Genomic DNA, 27981 nt, shown 5'->3' with positions numbered 1-27981 from the left:
CATATTTAAGAGAAAATCAACACATTGACAGTTTCCATGTTTGCAGATAAATGCCATCAGAGATGCCTCCTGGAATGTCCACTTTTCTGTCCTCTCTCCTCCTCCTCTTCGTTATTTCTCCATCCGTGTGGAGTTATGAGGCTCCAGAGGATAAAGAAGACGTGTTTGCTCGGAAAGCCTGTCCTGCCTTCCTCACCTTCACCAACGCTGCATATTTGTGTGGAGCCACAGTGGAGCTGCCCTGCCTCTGCAAACCCCAGCAGGTAACCACAAACAAGACATGGACTGACTTCAGCCCACCGCTGGGTTTCCAACTCAGCTGTCGTTAGGAGCACCAGAGAGACTTCAGCTGTTCTGATAGGTTTACCCAAAGGCTCAACAAATACACACTGTTTTTACGTGTCCAGGTCCACACATAAAGGCTCTAATACACAGGTGTCAAACATGCGGCCCGGGGGCCAAAACCGGCCCGCCAAAGGGTCCAATCCAGCCCCTCGGATGAATTTGTGAAATGCAAAAATTATAATGAAGATAGTAACAATCAAGGATGTGAAAATTCAATCTGAAGTGGGTCAGACCAATAAAATACAATCATAACAACTTATAAACAATGAAAAACGCAATTTTTTTGTCTTTTTTTAGAGTAAAAATTGTAAAATTACACAAAAATGTTTATATTTACAGACTGTCCTTTTAGAAAAAAATGTGAATAACCTGAACAAATATGAACAATACGCAATTTCTTAGCAGACATATGTGGAATTTTACCAACATTCTGCCTGTTACTAAATATTGTGTGTATTTGTAAATCCACTGTGATCTGTCAGTTGTGATGCTCATGTATAAATGATAAACTAAGGTGTAATATTGTTAAAATTGCACTTATTTTTCTTAAGAATTTTCAGGTTGTTCATATTTGTTCATGTTATGTTCAAGTACAGTTCGTAAATGTAAACATTTTCATTATGGAATTTTACTTTTTTCACTCAAAAACACAGAGAAAATTTTGTCTTCAGTATTTATCAGTTCTTATCCTATTATTTATCTTATTTTACTGGTCCGGCCCACTTTAGATCATATTAGGCTGAATGTGGCCCCTGAACTAAAATGAGTTTGACATCCCTGCTCTAATACAAGGGTGTCAAACATATGGCTCTCGGGCCAAAACCCGTCCACCACAGGGCGATACTGCAACGGGATATCATGTATTGCATACAGATAACACGTGATTAGCAGCTAGCGCATTTGACCAACATGATATCATGAATTGCGGTCAGATAACACGCCACTTTTAATTGGCATGTTATCTGTGCGCGTTATTGACCCTTTGCATGTTACGTCACGCTCTGTTCACGCTGCAAACAAGTGCTATGATGGACAGCCGAAGTGCCGGACTGCACACTGGACGGAAAACCAGCTGATATCGAATTTGCTCTGAACGTTCTTATTTTTGTTAGTTTATTAACCCTTCTTTACATGTACAGTAGTCCCACACAACAGTTCCATCCTTCTTCACAGACACTCATGGTTTCAGCTGGGTTATACACAAAGCCTGGATATGATGGACCTGAGATTACAGATGGAACAGGCTCTGTTTGTGTCCATAGCATATTAGCTCCACTAAATGCTGGGTTAACTACTATGAGCCACTATGTTCCAGTGGCTGTCATAAGTAGCCTTCAATGTTAGCTCTTTTGTAGTGGCCTTTTTTTTTTTTTTTTTTTTACCAGGTACACTATGTTCTATGAAATACTGTTATTGTCATTATGCTGTGCCATATGTTCTAGTGGTGGAACTGTACATATTACTGTGTGTAGATAGTAGAAAGGCAGACACTTCAACAACAGAGCTAATACTGTAGGATACTGATGACAGACACGAACATTATTACACAATGTTAGTTCATTAGAGCTGCTTTGGGTTCCAGTCTATTTGAGTTTTGATGGCATGCTGTGGGAAACATGTTAAAAACATAAACAGCTAGCTAGCTAACGTTAGCTGTATCTTTCCTTTACCATTATGAGATACATTGCTTTATTGTTTGTTTTTAACTGCTTTATTGTTGGTTTTTAACTCTCCTGTTTTACTGTACGGTGTCCTTGAGTGCCAAGAAAGGCGCCTATAAATAAAATGTATTATTATTTTTATTATTCCTCTGTCGTGAGCGCAGTACAGCGACTCTGTAATCTAACCTGAGACTAAGAACTGGTATCATCCAAACTTTTGTATGCTTTTAGATCAGCACCTGTATATGGGGACGCTCCGTTTAGAACAGAATGGTACAGATCGTGTGCATTAAACTCTGGTAGACTGGAGGATTTTGCTAGATCTGTAAACACATCAGGAGGGAGAAGGTATGAGTCGGTAGCTAGCCCTGCTATCGCTAGCTGCTCCAAATAGCATTCTTTGCGCCATCCAGTTGGGTGAGTCACTTCGCAGGACAACTCCAAAACTTTATTTTCAGTGCTGGTAGACATAATCTGTCGCTCATTCGTTTGTTTGTTGTGTTGCTTTTGCCGTCCACCATGGCACAGCACCCCTAGTCACGTGATAACTGTGACGTCGGTGCAAAGGCTCAATAGAGGGAATGCACATCCGTCACTTCCCCCCTGGCCCACGCCCCTCTAAGTCAGACTGAGTGGCAAAAACAAACCGGCTCAACATGGCGGAGCATAGCACTAAACACAGCGAGACCGGGAAAAATGTGGAATATATCATGAAATTAAAGACAAGTGGACTGGACATGGATCCATACAACTTCCAAACAAGTGGTCTACAAACATTGATATGTGGGTGGAAATCACGTATCCTGACATTTATATGAACCTGATTTCAACGCTGGGAAAATACCCAATGCAAAGGCTGAAAGCATACAAAAGATAAAGAGTTGTTGACATCCTCGTCATGGTTACTTAGAGGATTACAGCTGGTGAGTGCTTTCAATTCAACATACTATTGTTTTTGAGGTTTTCTGTCAGTGCAGACGTATTTTCGTGGCAGTGATTGCCAAGGAAAAGGCCCAGCAGTAGTGCTCACAGTTCACTACTGATTTACTGGAGTTGAACCCTTAGTATTGACCCAAGTGAGTGGATGATCTACTGGTACTGTGGAGATTTAAGTAGAGTTCACATCAAATACTTGATACAACACAGCTACAACAGCTTTGTGCTAGAGTACCCCCTTATTTTGAAAAGTAGGTTAGCCTCAGTTTAAGCTAGTTTACAAATCATGTAGAGCACAAGGTTGAGAATCACACAATTGAAGACAAAAACGTTTCAGTTATGAAATATAGAACTAAATGACAGATGCTAACATTAAGAGCTTTACTGAGAAGTAACGTTAGCCAAAATGATATGTGATTTAAGGTATGAGTTTACACAAGAATACAGCATAAAGTAACGTTACCTGACACGAAATGGCAACCACAAATCCAGGTTTCGTTGCCTGGATTCCAGTTATTTCTACAAATTGCAGCGATCCATCTGCTTCTTCTGTCTTTGGCTTTAGATAGCCGCTAAAACAATAGCTCAGAGTGCTTTTTAAATCTATTTGTGCAATCGGTGTCACAACAGCTCTTCCCCATTTTTAGATTGTTCAAAAGTTTTCGCAGTATTCAAGCCAAAGCCGCTACTCATCTCCCTCTTTCTGCCACTCTGTGGACGGAACCACGGTGACTTCCGGTAGCGGTGACGTCACATGCATACAAGCTTTCAGTGTGTATATTTATGCCGCGTAAAATAGCACATCATTAGTGCAATTAGCAGCTAGCGCGATTAGTACTTAGGGTTAGGTTTAAGTGATTAGCGCAATTACCGATTAGCACGTTTAGCATCATATTTATGCTGTGTAAAATTGCACACCATTAGCACGATTAGTGGCTAGCGGAGACAGTGGTTAGGTTTAGGGTTAGTGATTAGCGGTTAGCGTATTGGCACGTCATCAAATGGTGTTAAATAACACACGAAAAGATGAAACTGCATACATACAATAAACTGGCGTCACATACAACTCGATTTCATGAGATCAGTCTGCATATTAACAGTAAAGGGTGTCAAAATTATTTTAATTCAGGGACCATGTACTAATTATACTGTTATGAAATGGACAGAGTTTATTTTTGATGTGTAATACTGCTAGCTAGCAATCTAGCTAGGTAGCAACAAAGCTAATGCTGTAGCTAATGTGATATATTCATATACATTTCAAATTTAAAAAAAAGAAAAAATGATCAGAGTGTTGAGAATAAAGTCTTGCAGTTAGGAATAGAATCATACGAGGCATCTGTCTAACATGTCAGAAAGTGACCAGATGGGATGAGAACCACAAAGAAACAACTTTTAGAGACAAAAGTGATGTCAGCTCAAAGCACTGTTGTTTTCACTCGCGGACACAGCTCTAAATGAAAAGAATGGAGTTTGATGATGAAATGGCAGCATTTGATTATGAGCCTTATTAAGGTGTAAAGTTATTATGGGATGTAATTATGTTTGTTAAGTTGCTGTTTGTTGTCCACGGTTCAGACAAAACTGTGACTGTTCTGACCTTATTTGGGCGATTCCAAACAGATCTTTAGTGCAGAAAACAGATGTGGTTTGTGGTTTTACTGTGTCTGTTTTCTGTCTAAAAACAGAGCTAAGCTAACAAAATATTGCTCCTATCAACTTGCTGTTTTCGCTAGTTCCTTAACCAAAAATACGTAAGTATGACAAACTGCAGCAGTCAGCTCTGTACGGATTTTGTGTGAATCGCGAGACACACACACACACACAGACGCCACTTGGCTTTTATAATATAGATTCAGCCAGTGATATAGTCTGTGGATACATAGCATTGATTCATTGGTGTGTTTTTTTTAGTCATTAGTGTATTCTGGTACGTGACTTCCATGTGCTGCTGAGAATTAGGAATATCAATACGACATATTATGTACTATTGATAGCATTGGTGTATTTAAAGGAGTTATTTTATAAACCCTTTAAAATGTAGGACACAGGTGTCAAACATGCGGCCCGGGGGCCAAATCCGGCCCGCCAAAGGGTCCAATCTGGCCTGCTGGATGAATTTGTGAAATGCAAAAATTACGCTGAAGATATTAACAATCAGTGGTGTCAAAATCATTTTAATTCAAGTTCCACATACAGTCCAATTAGATTTCAAGTGGGTTAGAGCAGTAAAATATTATCATAATAACCTATAAATAATGACAACCCCACATTTTCTCTTTGTTTTTTTTGGTGTAAAAAAGTAAAATTACATGAAAATGTTTACATTACCATACTATACGTTTACAAAAATGTGAATGACCTAAACAAATATGAACAAACAGAAATGTCTTCAAATTAAATGCAATTTTACCAACATTCTGCCTGTTCCTAAAAGTTTTGTGCGATTGTAACATACGTGTAAATGATAAACTGATAAACCACGGCATAATATTGTTATGCCTTGGTTATGTTATGCATCCCTGCCTATCTTCAAGAAGCTCCTGAAGACCCAGCTCTTCCTAGAGCACCTCCTGTCCTAGCACTGTCAGACATTCCATTTTAAATATTTTAATTAGGTTTTTCCCAGGATTATCACAGATTTTCCCAGGATTATCTCTGGACCTGCTGCGGTGGTCCTGCCTCTCCCCTGCCCTCATCATCATCACTCACTTATCCTCAACTACCTCCATGTGTCTCCCCCTACTCCCCCTCTCCCCCAGTCTCTATCTCTATCGCTCTCTCTTTTTCTCTTTCTTTACCCTCTCTCTCTTTAACCCCAACTGGTCAAGGCAGACGGTCATCCTCCAGGAGTCTGGGTCTGCTCCAGGTTTCTGCTGTTAAAGGGAAGTTTTTCCTTCCACTGTCACCAGTCACAAGTGTTTGCTCCTGGAGGATTCTGTTGGGTTTCTGTAAATTGGCTTAGAGTCTGGTTTTGACCAACTCTATATATAAAGTGTCTTGAGATAACTTTTTTGTTGTGATCTGGTGCTATATAAGTAAAATTTGATTGATTGAGTGATTTGATTGGTTTTCCCCTGTAAGTCACTTTGGAAAAAAGCGTCTGCCAAATGCGTAAACATAAACATAAAATTGCACTTGTTTTTCTTAAGACAATTCAAATTGTTATTCGGATTTTTAAGGAAACTTTGTAGATGTAAACCTGATCATAATATAATTTTACTTTTTTCACTGTTATTATTTTACTGGTCCGGCCCACTGGAGATCAAATTGGGCTGAATGTGGAACTGAACTAAAATGAGTTTGACACCTCTGATGTAGGACAAAAAAGCAAAAAGCTGTTAGAAAAATCCATCCATCTGGCCATTTTCTGAACAGTTTAGTCCTTGTTGTCAGAAAATTTAATTTTTTTTTTTTTTTTTAAAGCTCCAATAAAGTAGAGATCCCTGAAAACTCTGTTTAAAGACTGTTTTTAGCTTCTCTGTTCATTAAAAGGAACCATTATAGGGTGGGGAAGCAAAATTTACAATGAACATTTAGTTGTTTTTTTCTCAGCAGGCACTACGTCAATTGTTTTGAAACCAAACATATATTGATGTCATAATCATACCTAACACTATTATCCATACCTTTTCAGAAACTTTTGCCCATATGAGTAATCAGGAAAGCAAACGTCAAAGAGTGTGTGATTTGCTGAATGCACTCGTCACACCAAAGGAGATTTCAAAAATAGTTGGAGCGTCCATAAAGACTGTTTATAATGTAAAGAAGAGAATGAGAAGAGAAAGTCTGGAAGTGGAGGAAGCAACAAAAAACGTACCAAAGCTTTTATTAAAGCTCTCAAATCCAAAATCCTAAGGGATCCAACCAAATCCATGAGAAAAATGGCAACTGAACTTGAGGTAGACAACAAGAGCGTTAGAAATGCAGTAAAATATGATTTGAAGTTAAAATCTTACACAAGAACACCAAAACACTTGTTGACAACAGCAACAAATCCAACTTCAGCAATTTTTGGGAATCATGTTTATGGCCACCTTCTAGCCCAGATCTAAACCCTCTGGATTCTGCTATTTGGGGTGTTTTAGAACATGCTACCAATAGAACATCACACAGCAATGTTGACTTTCTTAAAGATACTATTAAAGAAGAATGGGAGAAGTTGTCACCCGAATATTTGAGGAACACTTGCGCAAGTTTCAGGAAGCGTGTGAAGGCAGTTATTGAGAAAGAAGGAGGACACATAGAATAAAAACATTTTCTATTATGTACATTTTCTTGTGGCAAATAAATTCTCATGACTTTCAATAAACTAATTGGTCATACACTGTCTTTCAATCCCTGCCTCAAAATATTGTAAATTTTGCTTCCCCACCCTGTATGCTCCTGTCCGTGGTGTGTTTCAGGTCCAGTCGGTCGTGTGGTTCTTCAGGAAACACTCGGGCAGTCCAGAGGAAACCAAAGGTCTGACCGATCACCATGGTAACCAGCTGTTGGACAGCAGTCAGGTTCCTCACCATGGCGACCTACGGAGCCGATTCTCCATCCGCCTGTTCAGCCTGCTCATCTTCAGGGCGGGGCCTGATGACGCTGGCCTCTACATCTGCGGCTCCGCCCACAGGGACTTCTTCTATGGTTACGACCTGGATATCCAGGAGGTTCACGTGATCAGCTTCACCTCGAGGTGAACGGCAAGAAGGTTATTATAGGAAATCAAACACTGAGGCCATCAGATGTGAGCAATGTATTATTTAACTGACAGCAGCCATCGACTCACAGCTCAACACATATCGACATTCAAGTCAATTCTTAACAGATGTTCCAAACATTATGACGATAGCTCAGTATGACTGCTGACATAAACCACATCTGATTCTTCTGAAAAGGATCAAATATCACCATAAATCAGCACAAACATCATTCATTATGTTTATTTATGAGGAACATGACAAGAATTCCAATACCTGCTCACTTCCTGGATCAAACCAGAAGTGACAAGTCTGGGAGTCATTATAGACTCAGACTTAAACTTTAAGTCCCACATAAAGAAAGTCACTAAAACGTCATTCTTCCACCTCAGAAACATAGCCAAAGTAATGCCGGTTATAAATCGAAAGGATGCTGAAAAACTGGTCCATGCTTTTATCTCCAGCAGACTGGACTACTGTAATGCACTCCTTACAGGTCTCCCAAAAAGCACCACAGACAGACTTCAGCTGATTCAGAACTCTGCAGCTAGGTTATTAACCAAAACCAAGAAGAGAGAGCACATTACTCCAGTGTTGGTTTCCCTGCACTGGCTACCGGTAACCTACAGAACTGATTTTAAGATACTACTCCTCACGTATAAAGCTCTAAATGGAATCGAACCAAGTTACATTGCAAACTCACTGATCGATTATGTACAAACTAGAACACTGAGGTCATCAAACGCAGGTTTACTAGCGACTCCCAGAAATATTACAAAGAAAATGGGGGACGCAGCCTTTACTAACTATGCACCAAAGTTATGGAATACAATTCCAAAAGACATTAGAGAAGCCAGTTCACTGAATATATTTAAAACCAAATTAAAAACATTTTTATTCTCATTAGCCTTTGAAAGGAGATAAAAATGGGGTCACAATTCAGGAACCAGGAATGTGCTGTTTTTATTTTTATTTTATTTTATTGTATTTCTGTTTTTATTTTTTATTTTACTGTATTTCAAATTTCATCTTATTTCTTGCACTTCAAAAATTCTATGTATAATCACATATTTTAATGTGCGCTGCTTTTATTTTTATTTTATTGTATTTCTCTCACATTTCATCTTATTTCTTGCACTTCAAAAATTCTATGCATAATCAAATATTTTAATGTGCGCTGTTTTTATATTTATTTTTATTTTATTGTATTTCTAATCAAATCTAAATGTATTTTAATATTGTATTTTTTTTCAATCAATGTGAAGCACTTTGGGCTACAATTTCTGTATGAAAGGTGCTATACAAATAAAGTTTATTATTATCATTATTATTATTATTATTATTATTATTATTATTATTATTATTACATGCTATTGAAATACAAAACGAATACTATGGAGTCCAAACATGGGCCTCGATAAACGATAACTGTCACATTACAGGGTATAAAAGCTCATTTGGACATTCAGCCTTTACTGTTTTTGCATTTTTCATTGACAATCACTTTCATTTTCTATATTTAATTCACTGATCATACAGATGTTGATAAAAACTCTGAGTAAATTCAAAGATTGGATCAAAACTGAAGAAAACAAGTGGCACCAGGCACAACAAACCCCACCCCTCACACATATTTCCCCCATTTTAAGTAAATGGGAAGATTTTAATCATTTTAAAATTTTTAAAACATTTCAACTTTGACCAACTGTTCCGAAAATGTAATGAGATCCATTCTGGGTCACTGGCAATCTATAAAGTCAGTTTGGTACGAATTCAACCAGTAATTTTGCTGCTACAGATGTGAAATTTCACCCATTGTAAGTAAATAGGAAAATAAAAGATTTAAAAAGAGATCAGCAAAATTCAACATTACCTTAAGACCCTAAATAAAGAAGCAAACATCCACTGACAAACAAAACCATCTACTGATCTGAAATGTTTAATATCTGCTGATCCGTTAATCCAATCAATTCATGTAAGTAATTGGTGTAAAATACAGTTTGTCATCTTTTCATGGTCATCAGATATGACCCATTTGGATGTTCAGAGGCTCCGTAGTTACCGTGGAAACACAGTCATCTTCTACAACATTGATTCACCAGTAAAACCCATGGAGTTGGATCAATGACAGTGGATGGACACACTGGGTTCATGTTCAGTTACTGATAGATTTGACTGAAAAACTAACTTTTTCTTCATTTTTTTCTGTTTTTGATATAACAAGTGGTGTCAGGCACAACAAACCCCACCCATCGCACGTATTGTGGCTTATTTTAGCATTGATCCAGCTGATGTCATCATGTCTATGTGTGTGCTGATGTCAGCATATCAGTTGCCTCTATATATGAGCCAAGTAGTAAATTGAAACAAAATTGATGTTTTTATAGACATGTGAAATTTTGGCCATTATAAGTAAATGGGAGGAAAAAAATCATAAAAAATTCAAACTTTGACCTAGTTCTCCCAAAATGTAATCACATCTATTCTGTGTCACTCGCAATCTATAAACCCAGTTTGGTATGAATTCAACCAATAGTTTTGCTGCTACAGACATTAGAAATTCCGCCCATTATAAGTCAATGGGAATTTTATTTATTTATTTATTTTTTTATTAATAAAAATTAAAACTTTGACCTACTTTTCCCACAATGTAATGAGATCTATTCTGGGTCACTGACAATCTATAAACCCAATCTGGTATGAATTCAATTAATATGTTTTTTTCTGCTAGAGTGTTACGAACCAAAGAAACAAACAAACCAAACCATAAACAATACCCCTTGCTTCTCCTTTGGGGGCCGGGGTAAAAATGACTTTTTCAACAACATATATCATTAACGGAAGATAAAAACAAGTTTTTCCAGCCGATATCATTGATCAGACTCCATGGGTTTTATTGATGAATCAATGTTTTAGAAGAGGACGGTGTTTCTACGTTCACTACGGTGCCTCTGAACGTCCAAATGGGTCATTTCTCAGCTTAGCTTCAGCACATATTTGCCTAAGTCATATATTTTTCAGGTCAGAGCCAATGATGAAAAATGAAGCAGGAGTATTAGCAGTGTAAAGTTAAGCTGATACCACAGTTAGCCCAAAAATATGACTTAGGCAATTATTCTATGAGGCTAATGATATCTGATGACCATGAAAAGATTTTAACTGAATTATTTACATGTACTGATGGGATTAGTGGATCAACAGTCATTAACCCTTTCATACATGAATTATGAGAACCTTAGTCAAGATTTTTTTCCTCCTTAGGCATGAAATAAAATGCAATTGACTTTTTTTTTTTTTTTTGTCATGGAGTTACAAAAATGTCCACTCAGCTACACCATGTATTTCATTTTTGAAGCAAAGAAACACGTATTTAAAACCCAATATTTAGAATTTAGAATAGCCTTTATTGTCATTTGACAGTACAGTACAATGTACAGTACATCAAACATAACTGAGTTTGATGTAGGGCACAGGTGTCAAACATGCAGCCCGGGGGCCAAATCTGGCCCACCAAAGGTTCCATTCCGGCCCACGGGGATGAAAGTGTAAAAATGAACCTGAACAGTCCAGGTTGTCAAAATCATTTTGGTTCATGTTCCACATACAGACCAATGTAAAGTAAAAAGTAAAAAAAATAACAACACAATAAACCCATAAATAATGACAACTACAAATTTTCTTTGTGAAAAATTACGTGGAAAAAACTGAAGTGAAAAAAATAAGATTACACTGTAAAAATATTTACATTTACAAAACTATTCTTTCACAATAAAATGCAAATGAATACATAAATAAAAACAAAGATGAACAACCCGAAATGTGCAATTTTAACAATGTTCTGCCTGTTACTGAATGTTTTGTGCATTTATGGATCCACTGTGATCTGCAGTTGTGTTAATAATAAGAGATGGAATATTGTAGAAATTGTTCAAATTTTAGTTCTAAACTCCAAAACAATAACAATTTAACAATATTCTGTCTGTTACCAAATGTTTATGTAATATTGCGTGTCAATGTACATGTATAAATAATAAGTCGAGGTATAATATTGTTTAAATTGCACTAATTTTTCAAATGAAATTGCTGCTTTTTCAGGTTATTCACATCTTTTTTTTTGGCAAAATGTAAATGTTTTCATAATTTAATTGGGGGTTTTTTTGTACTAAAACAAAATGAAAAACATTGATTTGTCATTATTTATAGATTATTAAGTCATTATTTTTCTGGTCTGGCCCTCTTGAGATCAAATTGGGCTTAATATGGCCCCTGAACCAAAATGACTTTGACACCCCTGTTGTAGGGCATCAAGGGTGCGCTGCAAAACACTGAAATAAAAACATTTTTAATGCTGCTAATCTGATGTTTTCTGACATTTTACCATATTCTGATACTAGTTATTGCTCACTTCATGGAGATAATATACATTTTTTAAAAAAGAATCTTTTTGTTAAAAACAAATCTGATTGACCCTCAAACATGTTAGTGCAGATCAGATTTATCACGAACAGCAAAGTTACATTAATGGTATGAATTGCTGTGTATGAGATGATGCATTAGTGTCCCCTGTGTTGTCTGATATGCAACTAAAACCACAAAATCACTGAATATACAAGAGAACAGCTGTAGAATAACTGTCCACTGTAGTGACCACAATGAAAGGGTTAAACATTTTAGATCAGTAGATGCTTTTGGGCGCCGGTGGATGTTTGGGTCTTTATGGGTTAAACAGTCCTGTATCAGCAAAGACAGGTGTAAAAATAACTGGAAAAATTCACATGGATCCAGATAAATGTCAATAACAGACCCATGTTAGAATACTCTCCTTAATGTTGGACTGTTTCCTGGCAGACATTCTGTTAAACAGCTGAAAAACTCCATTGCCTGGTGGAAGAAAGATTATTTGTTATCAATACATTATTGATTTTTTTTTTTTTTCCCATGTTTATTTTATGGAGCCTTGTCAAGTACATGTAGTAATCTTTTTTTTATTAAACCAATAAGCCCCACAGCACTTGCAAACCCCAGATTCTTATGTATCACTTTAATCAATGTTTCATGGAGCAGCAACAGGGACAAAAAAAAAAAAAAAATCTGCTATAAAACAATATCCTGTTCGATTTAACCCAGAAAGACCCAGTGCTACTTTTGTGGCAGTTCCCAGGTGAATTTTTCTGTCTAGTTAACCTTTTTTTTTAAGTGTTTTTTCGCCATTTATTATAACATTATCCCCTGTATTTTGCATTTTTTTCTGGAAAAATCTGGTATTTGGATATACAGTCTACTCTCGTTAAACCGCCCGCCGTTATACCGCCATTTTCGCTCACCGCCGACCAAAACCATTGCACAAAAATCCCCAATGCATTATTCCATTAGCCACCGCCATTTCCGCCTATCGCCATCCGCCAGCCCAGTTCCATGCACAAACAACACTTATACCATTGATTTCCCGACCGTTATACCGCCAGCGTGATTGCCATCGAGTACACATAAATTTTAACAATACACTGAAACAAACGTGCCAGACGCTGATCGCGACAAGCTACGAGTAGGTCTACGGAACGGCCACCGTTCATTTATCGCAGAACACTCAGTAGGTCAGGATGTCGGGAAGAGGACGTGGGATTAAGCCAAAGCCTCAAGATGATGGGGTGTCATTTCCCGACACGGTATAATAATGCTTAAAATGTTTCCCCACTTTAAATGATCCCTTACAACATAACAGAATCAAGATTTATGTAGAAACGCAATTAGAACGGGTTAACGGAGGCAGCATAGACATCATATATTAAAGACATGCACATTATGGACGCAACCCGTTGTAACGCCATTTTCGCTATACCGCCAATTTGGCCGTGAATGGAAGTTGGCGGTATAACGAGAGTAGACTGTATTTAATTTACTGATCATGTAGCTGTTTATAAAAGCTCAGATTAAAGTTGAGGGTTATTACTCCGCCCCCCAAAGGGGAGGCGAGGGGTATTGTTTTGGGTTCGGTTTGTTTCTTTGTTTGTTAACACTCTAACAGCAAAACTATTGGTTGAATTCATACCAAATTGGGTTTATACATTACCAGTGACCCGGAATAGATATCATTACATTTTGGGAAAAGTAGGTCAAAGTTCAAATTTTTATGAATTTTTAAAATCTTTTTTCTTCTCCCATTTACTTTTAATGGCCGAAATTTCACATGTCTATAAAAACATCCATTTTGTTTAAATTTACTGCAAACTTAGCACATATATTGAGGCAATTGATATGCTGACACTAGCATACGCATAGACATGAGCTGGATCAATGCCAAAATAAGCTACAATACACGTGAGGGGCAGGGTTTGTTGTACCTGGAACCACTTGTTTTATCAAAAACAGAAAAAAATGTAGAGAAAGTGAGTTTTTCAGCCAAATCTATCATTAACTGAACAGAATTTTTCTCTCTATTTAACCTATCTTAAGTTATTTATCACCATTTTATTGTAATAAAATTCTCTGTATTTTATTATTTGTTCAATAAAAATCAGGTATTTTCCCATATTTAATTCACTGATCATGTAGACGTTCGTAAAAGCTCAGATCAAAGTTGATTGTTATGATATCAGAAACAGAAAAATTAAGAAAACATGACTTTTTCAACAAAATATAACATCAACTGAATGTAATCCCAGTGTGTCCATCCACTGTCATTGATCCAACTCCATGGGTTTTACTGGTGAATCAATGTTGTAGAAGATGATGGTGTTTCCACGGTAACTACAGAGCCTCTGAACGTCCAAATGGGTCATATCTGATGACCATGAAAAGACGACAAACTGTATTTTACACCAATTACTTCCATGTGTTGATCAGATTAGTGGATGAACAGGGTTATTTACATCAGTAGATGGTTTGTTTTTTGGGTCTTTATAGGATACCGTCAATAGTAAATAGTTTATTTGGGGTTATTTTGTAACATCACAGGTTTTCAGTATTAGGCATGTAACGATTACTGGCATAACGATAAACCGCGGTAAAATTGCAGACAGTTAGTATTACTGTTTAAATTCTAGTTATCATGATAACCATGTTTGATTACCACACTTTTCCAGAGAAAATGTCTATGTAAAGATCTGATTTTATGTCAAATATTTGAGTATAGTTTTAATTTATTACAATTTTGATTTTATATACCTAATATTTGGAACCAATATTCACTTTTAAAGTCTTTGAAAAGGTTCGTTAAGCATCTTTGTGTTATTTATGCAATAAATTATATCCATTTTTCAAATCGGATTTTATATTTTTTTGTGTGTTTTCTGGCCTTTTATGTTGATATGGTAGGTTTAAGTGAAAAAATAATAGACAGATGATATAGATGAAGTTCTGCTGAAAAAAAAAAAAAAAAATCCAAATATGGGTATAGTAATATTTGTTTATATAGTATATAAAGGCAAAATCAAAAGGACTGAAAAACAGACAAAATAGGGTCAGACCACTAAGGGTTGATACTTGAATGTTTCTGCCAACAGAAGGTACATTGTGCCTATTATTTTTTTTTATTTATTTATTGATTTATTTATTTTTAATACAACTTGGTTACATTATTTTGGTGTGTGTATTAGTACTTTTTGAACATTTTGAGCACAATTTCAATAATACCGTGATATTAATGATAACCATGATAATTTTGGTCACAATAACCATGATATGAAATTTTCATATCGTTACATCCCTAGTCAGTATTAGTAGTTAACTGGATGTTCCGTTTTTTTATCCCTCAGTAAACAGAGGACGCTCAGACGCTTGTCCTCGCCTCAGCCTCTGTTCCAGACCTTCACCCGTTTCAGGTCCTGGTCTGAGTGCGACCGATGTGGACTCCTAGGTGAACAGGTCCGAGCCGGACTCTGCTACGTCCACTCCCAGTACCTGCACGTGCGCTACAGACGCACCAATCAGACGGTGGTGTCCTGTGGCTCAGGGGCGGTGCCTAGAGCTTTTGGCCCCCTGAAGAAGAAGGGCGGAGCCAAACTGGAGGTCAGAGGATGTGAAGTGACCTGTCCGGCACAAGCTCCGCCTCCTTCCAGACTGGTCGCTTTGATGGCTCTTCTAGGATACAGGTACACTGTTAAAACCAGCATAATAGAAAGCCAAATTATTCTTTTTTCTTTTCTTTTCTTGTTTTTCTTCTTCTTTTCTAAGCAAAAAAAATCAAATATGGTACTTTCACATGGTGCATTAGAAACTATCTGAATATTTCTCAACCTTTTTGATATTATTGTTAGTCTTAAACCTGTGAAAAAATACAAACCTCTATTTATTTTAAGGATAAATTTGTAGTTTTCCTCAAAACTGCTCAAAAGTTTGTTGGTTGACTTTGTGACTTTTTTGTAGATCTTCCCAAACGTGAATATCTGCTCCTTTTCTTTGTCAACATATGAATATTTTATGGTTTTGGACTAGGGGCTGGATTTAGAAAAGGTAACTGTATACAGAAGTCAGTGTGTGTTATAGTGTGTTACAACCAACCGAGGGCAACCTGAGCCTGTTTGAACGGATGAATGTTTTATTTCAGGCAGATAAAAAGCACAACAACCACCAAAAACAAATGCCCCAAGCCAATTAACAATGTAAGACAACCAAAAAAGAAATGTATACTTTTACACAATACTGTATGTCCCAAAAAAAAATCTCAGTCAGACTTTCTGCAATGATAACTTTAAAAACAGTGAATCAATCAAAATGCAATTTCAGGGCAAGACACTATTACTTATTACCTACATCTTGAAAGTTCAAGTTTTGGCTAGTGCCATGCTCTCTGTATTTCCCGACATTGTTTAATATTGTCTTTTTCGTTGGGGCATCCCGATCAAAGATCCACATTTCTCCGTGACCATCATGAATCAAATTAAATGGGGTTTTCTGCAAGACGCATTCACAGTTGACTGAGTTTGGCCATACTTCAATACACAGAACGCCTTTTCTGTTGCATTAAACAGCATGTCTATTCCTGAAAGCCGAACAGTAAAAATGAATACACTTTTTTGAGCAAAAAGAGCAAACCAGTTTTAAACAAATTATTTGGTGATGAAATTATGTCAGTTTTTTTGGGACACCCTTTATATCAAACATAAATGTGTGTTTCTTTGCTGCAGTTCTGCCTCCTCTCCACTGGAGGTCCCCGTCTTGTACCTGAACCACCCTGCAGACCAGATCCTGACCCTGGGCTGCCCCGGAGCCCGGTCCAACATGGTCGTGGCCTGGGACCGGGGATCGGAGCCCCTCTACAGATCTGAACACAAGACGGGTTCCAGGATATGGATCGATACCGGACACCATCTGGTGTTTAAACCAGCACGGACTCAGGACTCAGGTAACCTACAGAGGTCAAAGGTCATAGGTCAGAGACTGTCTGTTGCAGGGGAAGTTTATTTTTACCTCCGCCAAGGAGGTTATGTTTTTGCCGGCGTTGGTTTGTTTGTCTGTCTGTTTGTCCGTGTACAAGAAAACTCAAAAAGTTATGGACGGATTTGGATGAAAATTTCAGGAAATGTTGATACTGGCACAAGGAACAAATGATTACATTTTGGTGGTGATTGGGGGGTGGGCACACTGATCTGCCTTGGCGGAGGTCTGCGCTCTCCGAGTGCTTTTCTAGTTTTAGATAAATTTAAAGGTGCGGGAGACTATCATGACCAATTTTTCATCTAATCTGTAAAACCTCAGTCATATCCTCAGTATCACAAATCTGTAAGTCTTTCTCTGATTACTCACCTGAGTCTCTTGCAATTGCATATGAACAATTTTGAGGTGCCATCCACCATAAACAAACCATGTGTTTACAAACTGAGCCGGGAGGTAACTTGGGCATCTTTGGAATTTTGTTGCGACATGCATTGTGGGAAAGGGAGGTTCGCACAGCCGCCTTACAGCAGCAGCTGGAACAGACACGATCGGAAACGGCAGGAGCTCCCTTCCCTCTATGCATATGCCCCCAGCCGTTTCCGCGTTTCAGCCGTTTCCGCGTCGTGTTTGTTTCATCCATACAATACCATATGGTTGCACTGCCGCTGCCACTGTCAGGCAGCTGCACGAACCTCCCTTTCCCACAATGCACGTCATGACAAAATTCCAAAGATGCCCAAGTTACCTCCCGGCTCGGTTTGTAAACACATGGTTCGTTTATGGTGGATGGCACTTCGAAATTGTTCACCGTAATGCAAGAGATTCAGGTGAGTAATCACAGAAAGACTTACAGATTTGTGATACTTAGGCTATGACTGAGGTTTTGCAGATTAGGTGAAAAATTGGTCATGAAAGTCTCCCGCACCTTTAAATTTATCTAAAACTAGAAAAGCACTCAGAGAGCGCAGACCTCCACCAAGGCAGATCAGTGCCCACCCCCCCAACCCCCCAATCACCACCTCCCAATTCAGTTTGTAAACACGTTTTTTTTTTGTTTTACTTATATTTTACTGCTAAATTTTAGAAATTTTACAACACAATTAGAACAAAGTGTCAGTTGTCGTCATGTATTTTGTCCTTTTTTTCCATCGATCTTCATAAGTTGCTTGCTGTCGTCTTATGATATACGCAAGTTTCTCCATGTTGTGAATTTCTTCCACAATGTCTCTCCAATTATTTAGGGTAGGGGGGTCCTCTTTGCACCATTTTCGTGTGATGGCTTTTTTAGATGATGCCAAGAGGATTTTAATCAAATATTCATCCTTACTTGGTATGTCTTTTCCCGTTAAATGACCCAAATTTAACACAGAACATGTCCTTGGTACTTCGTATCCCAATATTTTTTCAAGTTAACACATGGTTCGTTTATGGTGGATGGCACTTCGAAATTGTTCACCGTAATGCAAGAGATTCAGGTGAGTAATCACAGAAAGACTTACAGATTCATGATACTGAGGATATGACTGAGGTTTTTACAGATTTGATGAAAAATTGGTCACGAAAGTGTTCCGCACCTTTAAGGAAAAAAGAAGACGTTGGCTTCTGAGGACAAAAATGCGGAACACTTGGCTGGATTGATGAGCTAATTATAAGTTTGAGACCGGAAATTAATTAATATCTGTCGAGGGAGTCAACTGTGTAGAAAGTTTAGATATCAGTATGTTTTGGCCGATCCTCTTGCCACTCTACTGTCATGTATTAATTCAGTCCGGGCTCTAATTTGACTTGTTGTTGTATATTAAGCAGGAGCAGGAGCAGGGAAACAAATGTAAATGAAGCTCTTGTCACTTACAGCTGACAGATGATAACGTTTCTGTTGCAAATCAGCCGTGTCCACATTGGAATGAACTGTTTACTCAGTGGACAAGTGAGTAAATTAAGTCTGCATTAAAAGCATCTGGCGTCCTGTTAAGAGTGCAAATGCCTGTCAGGTTGGATGTGCACGGTGCTGCTCATGTTTTAAAGCTCTTAAAAGGTCCTCTTGGAGCAGGGGTGTGTCTGAAAATACTTCTTATCTACTTTTCCTGACCGCTAATCCTTGACTTCGGTGGAAAATATCACAGGATTAAAGACAGGTGGAAAGGAGAATTCAGAAGGACTCAGTGTAGTGTTTAATTCAGGTTGTACTACAGTAAAAATGACTGAAGAAACTGGTCTAAATAAAAACTAAAGCTACAATATAAGCCGGTCACACTCATTGTCTGTGTATATTTGTCAGTGTAAATCCTGAATCAGTACAATTGCATTAAAATACTAAATCTAAAGCTCTAAATTTTGTCTATAAATCTACTTCATATTCAGTATTAACCCTTAACCCTTAGGGGTCCACGGTCACGGCCCCGTGACTGAATCACATGACATTTTCAACACGTCGTAGCGTCAAAAAGTCAAAAGTTATGGATGGATTTTCAGGAAATTTTCAGGAAATGTTGATACTGGCACAAGGAATAAATGATTAAAATTTGGTGGTGATGGGGTGGGGGGGGGGGACTGATCTGCCTTGGCGGAGGTCTGTGCTCTCCAAGTGCTTTTCTAGTGTTTTCATCTGGATTTGTCTATATGTTTGTTTGTCTGTCTGTTAGCAAGGTAAGTCAAAAAGTTATGGACGGATTTGGATGAAATTTTCAGGTAATGTTGACTCTGGCATAAGGAACAAATGTTTAAATTTTGGCTGTAATCGGGGGGTGGGGCGATTTTTTTGTTTGTCTGTTATCGAGATATCTGAAAAAGTTCAGGACGGATTTTCATGAAATTTTCCTGAAATGTTGATACTGGCACAAGGAAGAAATGATTAAATTTTGGTGGTGATTGGGGGAGGGGTTCATGACATTTTCAGGAAATGTTAATTCTGGCACAAGGAACAAATGATTAAATTTTGATGTTGATGGGGGGGGGGACTGATCTGCCTTGGCGGAGGTCTGTGCTCTCCAAGTGCTTTTCTAGTGTTTTCATCTGGATTTGTCTATATGTTTGTTTGTCTGTCTGTTAGCAAGATAAGTCAAAAAGTTATGAACGGATTCGGATGAAATTTTCAGGAAATGTTGATACTGGCATAAGAAACAAGTGATTAAATTTTGGTGGTAATCGGGGGATGGGGTGGGGCGATTTTTTATTTGTTCGTCTGTTAGCGAGATAACTCAAAAAGATCTGGACAGATTTTCCTGAAATGTTGATACTGGCACAAGGAAGAAATGATTTAATTTTGGTGGTGATTGAGGGGGGGGGGTTCATGACATTTTCAGGAAATGTTAATTCTGGCACAAGGAACAAATGATTAAATTTTGATGGTGATAGGGGGTGGGGGACTGATCTGCCTTGGCGGAGGTCTGCGCTCTCTAGTTGCTTTTCTGGTTTCATATTTTACCGATAAAATTGGTGATTTGTTTTGTAGTTGATTTTTGTGTGTTTTTTACTTGTATTTTTCAACAATTTTTTAATCCATTAATATAAATTTCTATACTATTAATACCTATTGTGCACCTTAACCCTTAGGGGTCCACGGTCACGGCCCCGTGACTGAATCACATGACATTTTCAACACGTCGTAGCGTCGGAAGTCGGTCATGTAGACCACTGGGGACAGTTGCATTCAAACGTGTGGACTTGAAACACTCTTTTATTTGATGTTAAAAGAGCAAATACAACCGGAAATAAAACGTTTTGAACCCAGGCAAACAAACGTGATTAAAAGTATGAAAATGAGGTGGTGGTGGTTGGGGGGGGGGGGGGGGGGGGGGGGGATTATATTTCTTACCATATGTTCGTCATTTTTTGTCCGTTTTCAAAATGGAAAAAAACTGCCTGAATCCACAGATTCTAATCCACAGACTGCATTAGTATTATAGGTAAGGGTGAGAATGACCCCCACCTGAACTGGATGAGGAACCTGGGAGGACCGGGGTGGGGGGGACTGAAGAAAATGCCTATGTAACGATATGCTTTTATGTCAAATATTTAGGTATAGTTTTAATTTATTACAATTTTGATTTGATATACCTAATATTTGGAACCAATATTCATTTTTAAAGTCTTTGAAAAGGTTCGTTAAGCATTTTTGTGTTATTTATGCAATAAATTATATACAATTTTCAAATTGGATTTTATATTTTTTGTGTTTTTTGTCCTTTTGTGTTGATATAGTAGGTTAAAGTGAAAAAATAATAGACAGATGAGACAGATGAAGTTGGGCTGAAAAAAAAAAAGACACCAAACATGGGTATAGTAAACATTTCTTTATATAATATATAAAGGCAAAATCAAAAATACTCAAAAACGGCCAAAATAGGCTCAGACCACTAAGGGTTAAAGATGTAATACTGTGTTCATGATGACTTCCAAATGGACCTTAACCATTCAAAACTGATTTACAGCCATTTATTCTAATATCAACCTCCCCATTTTTCAGTGAAAAGCAGGTATTTTCCTTTATTTATTTTACTGATCAAATAGATGCTCATAAAAGATCAGATTAACCCATAAAGACCCAGTGTAACTTTTGTGGCAGTTCCCAAATGAATTTTTGTCTCTATTTAACCTACCTTAAGTTATTTATCACCATTTATTGTAATATAATTCTCTGTATTTTACATTTGTTCAATAAAAATCAGGTATTTTCACCTATTTAATTCACTGATCATGTATTTGTTTGTAAAAGCTCAGATCAAAGTTGATTGTCATGATATAAAAAAACGGAGAAAAATGAAGAAAACGTGATGTTTTCGACAAAATATAACATCAACTGAGCATAAAATTAGTGCCTCCATCCACTGTCATTGATCCAACTCCGTGGGTTTTACTGGTGAATCAATGTTGTAGAAGATGACGGTGTTTCCACGTTCACTACAGAGCCTCTGAACGTCCAAAAAAGACACATCTGATGCAGCTGAAAAGCAGAAAAACTTCATTTTACATGAATTATTTATACCTATTGATAGGATTAATGTCTCAAAAGGTATTAAACACTGTAGATCAGTAGATGTTTTTGGTCATCGGCAGTTGTTTAGACAAAAAGGACAGTTTGAATGGAGAATATGACGCATTTTCCAGGCCTGTCATTCCTTACCTGTCCACTAGGGGTCAGTGGGGAGTCTCGCTCCCCCTGATCAGATCCACCTGAGTGCACCAGCTGACCCTCATCATCACATCAGCCCTGGTCTTTTATTTGTGAGACTGTTTTCATTGCTGGAGCACCTTCTGGAATCCACACAGAACAAGGGAAAATAAAACAGAAAACAAAGCTGAAAACATATGTTCACTTTCGGGAATATTAATTTGGTAAATACAACAACATTTGGCAAAGACAAATCAGTAAATACAGAGACATTTTGGTTGCCAGTGAAAGCTTTTGTGAACATAAATGTTGGTGTTCTACAGACTGTTTTTGTTTCGGGGGTAAAGAACATAAGTAAAAACAGACTTCTTTTCCCATTTTCATGTTTTTTTTTTGTCTTTTTGGCAGAGGTTTTCACTTACTGTCATTCATCATGGATTTACCATCATGGAGATCCTGCAGTTCAGTTGTATGACTGTAGATTTATTCAATTAGAAATACAGATATTCTTGGTGGCTGGTGCGTGGACACTAGGCTGTCATCCCTCTGCTCATTAGGACTACATGTCTGGATGATTCAGGAGGAGAAATCTGCTACAACCCCTCAACATTATTGTTTAACAGTTATTTTTAAAGGGGTTATATTTAGGACTGATATTCCAAACTCTCACCAGCAGGAGACACATACAGAACACACATAGGACCAAAACCACCAAGGAATCAATGCTAAGTATCCTCGACTGTAGCACAAGCTCATTGTTTATGCACTATTATTATTATTATTATTATTATTAGTAGTAGTAGTAGTAGTAGTAGTAGTAGTAGTAGTAGTAGTAGTAGTAGTAGCATGGTATCGTCACTTTTTTTTTTAATCTTAAAATTAAAACTCATAGCTGGTTATTTTGACAGTCGTTCAAAGTAACACTCTTATAATTGCAATTAAATTTTATTTACAGAGCCCAATATCACAACAAAGTCACCTCACAGGGCTATGTAGAAATTGTTGAATTGATTAAAAAAAACCAAAAAACAATGAAAATAAGCAAACAGTCATAAGCAAATGGATAAATGTCTCAGGCATCCCCCATCCTTAGACCCTCCTTCTTGGCAAAGACAAACTCCAGAAAATCTTCATGTGCTGCATCAGCTGATAGTTTACATTATAGCTCTGTTAGCTTAGCTCTGTTTTTAGACTGAAAACAGACACAGTAAAACCACTAATAAACTCCATTTTCTGTGGTTTGTGTTGTTAAACAAACAACTTAGCAAAAATAATAACATCCTATATTATTATATTATATTATATTATATTATATTATATTATATTATTATGTTACGTCATATTTTATGAAATATATTAATATTACAAACTCTCAACAGTAGAGGAAATATGTGTACCAGAACATACTTAGTTCTACCAAAACCACCAATGAATCAATGCTCCATATACACGACTGTAGCACAAGCTCATTGTTTATGCACTATTATTATTATTATTATTATTATTATTATTATTAGTAGTAGTAGTAGTAGTAGTAGTAGTAATATGGTATCATCAAGTTTTTATCTTAAAATTAAAACTCATTGCTGGTTATTTTGACAGTCGTTCAAAGTAACACTCTTATAACTGCAATTCAATTTTATTTACAGAGCCCAATATCACAACAAAGTCGCCTCACAGGGCTATGTAGAAATTGTTGAATTGATTAATAAAAAAAAAAGAAAAAAAAAAAAAAGAAAATAAGCAAACAGTCGTAAGCAAATGGATAAATGTCTCAGGCATCCCCCATCCTTAGACCCTCCTTCTCGGCAAAGAAAAACTCCAGAAAATCTTCATGTGCTGCATCAGCTGATAGTTTACATTATAGCTCTGTAGCTTAGCTCTGTTTTTAGACTGAAAACAGACACAGTAAAACCACTAATAAACTCCATTTTCTGTGGTTTGTGTTGTTAAACAAACAACAACTTAGCAAAAATAATAACATCCTATATTATATTATATTATTATGTTACATCATATTTTATGAAATCTATTGATATTACAAACTCTCAACAGCAGAGGGAATTTGTGTACCAGAACATACTTAGTTCTACCAAAACCACCAATGAATCAATGCTCCGTATACACGACTGTAGCACAAGCTCATTGTTTATGCACTATTATTATTATTAGTAGTAGTAGTAGTAGTAGTAGTATTGGTAGTAGTAGTAGTAGTAGTATGGTATCATCACTTTTTTTTTATCTTAAAATTAAAACTCATAGCTGGTTATTTTGACAGTCGTTCAAAGTAACACTCTTATAATTGCAATTCAGTTTTATTTACAGAGCCCAGTATCACAACAAAGTCGCCTCACAGGGCTATGCAGAAATTGTTGAATTGATTAAAAAAACCAAAAAACAATGAAAATAAGCAAACAGTCGTAAGCAAATGGATAAATGTCTCAGGCATCCCCCATCCTTAGACCCTCCTTCTTGGCAAAGAAAAACTCCAGAAAATCTTCATGTGCTGCATCAGCTGATAGTTTACATTATAGCTCTGTTAGCTTAGCTCTGTTTTTAGACTGAAAACAGACACAGTAAAACCACAAATACACTCCATTTTGTAAGGTTTGTGTTGTCAATAGTTGAACTAAAGATCTGTTTGGAATCGAATAAACAAGGTCAGAACTGTCACAGTTTAGTCTGAACCGTGGATCAACAAACGACAACTTTAGCATTGATAATAACATCCCATAATAACTATATACCATCATAAGCCACATAATCAAATGCTGGTAAACTCTATTCTTTTATTTATATCTGTGTCCAGTGGTGAAAACAACAACAGTATTTCTTGTTTTTATCACTCTTTTGTGACTCTAAAGGTTGTTTCTTAATGGTTCTCATCCCATCTGGTCGCTTTCTGTTGCTTTGGTCGAAGGCCTCGTTGTGTTAGTTTTCCTCATCATGGGAGATCAGCAAAGTGACTCACTATTTCCTCTAGTGGTCATATAAATCCACCAGTGTAAATAAATTCAGTTCATATCTCTGTCATGACTTCAGAGCTCTTTATTCTCAACACTATTATGATCATTTTCGATCATTTTTGTAATATTTGAAAGGACAAATACAAAATAGCTCCTTAAAGGTTAACCATGACACTTTATTCCACCATTTTATAATATACATAGACGTAGACTTTATTAAACTGAAGGGAGGATTTTAATAATGCCTAATCAGTAATAATTGAAAAATATATATATATATACAGATGATTGTACTGGTCAGTAATCGGCTGTCTGTTGTCCTGTCTGTTCAGGTACATATTTCTGCTGGCTTCAGGGTCGCAGATCGGCTCAGGTCCGTCTGCTGGTCTACGTTCATCTGGGACGTGGACAGTCGATATTGTCACATCCGGATTTCGTCCCAACTCTCACCACTCTTCTCAAATCCTACGCCGCCATGACAGCTGTGTTCTGTCTGCTGCTGTTTGGAAGAGCCATGGTCCGACACCGCAGAGACCCCCCAGACTCACACCAGGACTAAAGTTTAAAAACAGCTGTGGGAATATTCTGAGCCTGTTAATGGTAATTAGATTAGAATACATTACAAATCCACTACTGTTGAATGAAGAATAAAAGGTGGAACTTTGTCTTTGTCATCAAGAGCCTTTGAGAAAATGCTTCACATTAAGATGTTTTTTCTAAAATAAAAACTACTTTTTGCCCCAGACCTGAACCAAACTGAACTGAACCAAACTGAACTGAACCAAACTGAACCGAACCAAACTGAACCAGACTGAACCAAACTGAACCAGACTGAACCAGACTGAACTGAACCAAACTGAACCAGACCTGAACCAAACTGAACTGAACCAAACTGAACTGAACCAGACTGAACTGAACCAAACTGAACTGAACCAAACTGAACCGAACTGAACCAAACTGAACTGAACCAAACTGAACTGAACCAAACTGAACCGAACTGAACCAAACTGAACTGAACCAAACTGAACTGAACCAAACTGAACCAGACTGAACCAAACTGAACCAGACTGAACTGAACCAAACTGAACCAGACCTGAACCAAACTGAACTGAACCAGACTGAACTGAACCAAACTGAACTGAACCAGACTGAACTGAACCAAACTGAACTGAACCAAACTGAACCAGACTGAACCAAACTGAACCAGACCTGAACCAAACTGAACCAGACTGAACTGAACCAAACTGAACCAGACTGAACCAAACTGAACCAGACCTGAACCAAACTGAACCAGACTGAACTGAACCAAACTGAACCAGACTGAACCAGACTGAACCAGACTGAACTGAACCAAACTGAACCAGACTTGAACCAAACTGAACCAGACTGAACTGAACCTTTGACATTTTCTTGTATGTAAATAGCAGGTTTCTGATGTCATCTGAGCAGTGCCTACTACAACCACTTCTACTACTACTACAACCACTTCTACTACTACTACAACAGCTACTACTACTACTACTACTACTGCTACTACTACTACTGCTACAACTACTTCTACTACTGCTACAGCTACTACTACTTCTACTACTACTGCTACTACTACTACTGCTACAACTACTTCTACTACGACTACACACTTCGACAACTACTTCCACTACTGCTACTACTACTTCTACTACGACTACATACTTCGACAACTACTTCCACTACTACTACTGCTACAACTACTTCTACAACTACAGCCACTACTGCTACATACTGCTACAACCACTTCTACTGCTACAACTACTTCTACTACAACTACAACTGCTTCTACTACTACAACTACTACTGCTACATACTGCTACAACTACTTCTACTACTGTTTCTACTACTACAACTACTACTGCTACAACCACTTATACTGCTACATACTGCTACAACTACTTCTACTACAACTACTTCTACTACTACTACATACTGCTACAACTACTTCTACTACTGCTACTACTACTTCTACTACTACTACTACAGCTACTACTACTACTACTACTGCTACAGCTACTACTACTACTACTGCTACAACTACTTCTACTACTACAGCTACTACTATTTCTACTACAACTACTACTACTACTACTACCACCCTTTTTGCTACTGCTACCATTACTATTGCTGCTACTGATACTACTACTGCTGCTAATAGCACCTTTTTTATCACTACTACCAGTACTACTACAACTACCATTATCACTATTACTTCTACTACTGCTGCTGCTGCTACTACTACTGCTACCACCACCACCAGTACTACTTCCACTAATATTGCTGTTAATAGTGTCACTACTACTAGTACTACTACTACTATTACGTCCATTATGACCACTACTACTTATGCTACTGTTACTGCTACGACTACAACTACACTACTACTGCTACAACCATTACTACTACTACTTCACCACTACTGCTACTTCTTACTACTGCTGCTAATAGTCCCACTACTACCACTACTACTAGTACTAGTGCTACTACTGCTATTCCCATCTCTACAACCAATCCTACTACTACTACTACTACTACTACTACTACTACTACTACTACTACTACGGCTCAACTTCCAAAATAAAACAGAGCATAAATCCTAAACCATGACACTTTGGATCTTGTTTGTGTAAAGTAGGCCAGGTTTTGTTGTCAGAAGTTCCAGCTGTTGGCTCCATTACACACAGCCCCAATAAACAGTCGATGAAAAGTAGAACACTCATTTTTGTTCAACTGATAAAAAGCCAGGAATCAGTGAGCTGATCAATTCCGTGAATTATATGTTTGATATATCTGCAGAAGGTGTTTTCATTTCTCAGTATGCACATCACCTCTTCTTCAGTAAAGGCAAAAAAACCCACCTAAAATAAGCA

The 27981-nt window shown here is 37.4% G+C and overlaps 1 protein-coding gene across 1 annotated transcript; it reads left to right on the top strand.

The window, feature by feature from the left end:
• The first annotated feature begins 74 nt into the window (after positions 1-74).
• Positions 75-25640, top strand: LOC115422110 (Ig-like V-type domain-containing protein FAM187A). Its single transcript, XM_030138183.1, is given in 5 exon segments — positions 75-263; positions 7349-7641; positions 15385-15720; positions 16756-16973; positions 25414-25640. Coding segments are annotated over 5 exon segments (1263 nt in total).
• Positions 25641-27981: the final 2341 nt, after the last annotated feature.

Source organism: Sphaeramia orbicularis, chromosome 7 (assembly GCF_902148855.1).
Source record: "Sphaeramia orbicularis chromosome 7, fSphaOr1.1, whole genome shotgun sequence".
NCBI classification, from domain to species: domain Eukaryota; kingdom Metazoa; phylum Chordata; class Actinopteri; order Kurtiformes; family Apogonidae; genus Sphaeramia; species Sphaeramia orbicularis.
Note: the sequence above shows the minus strand (reverse complement) of the source record. Positions and strands in the feature narration are given on the sequence as shown.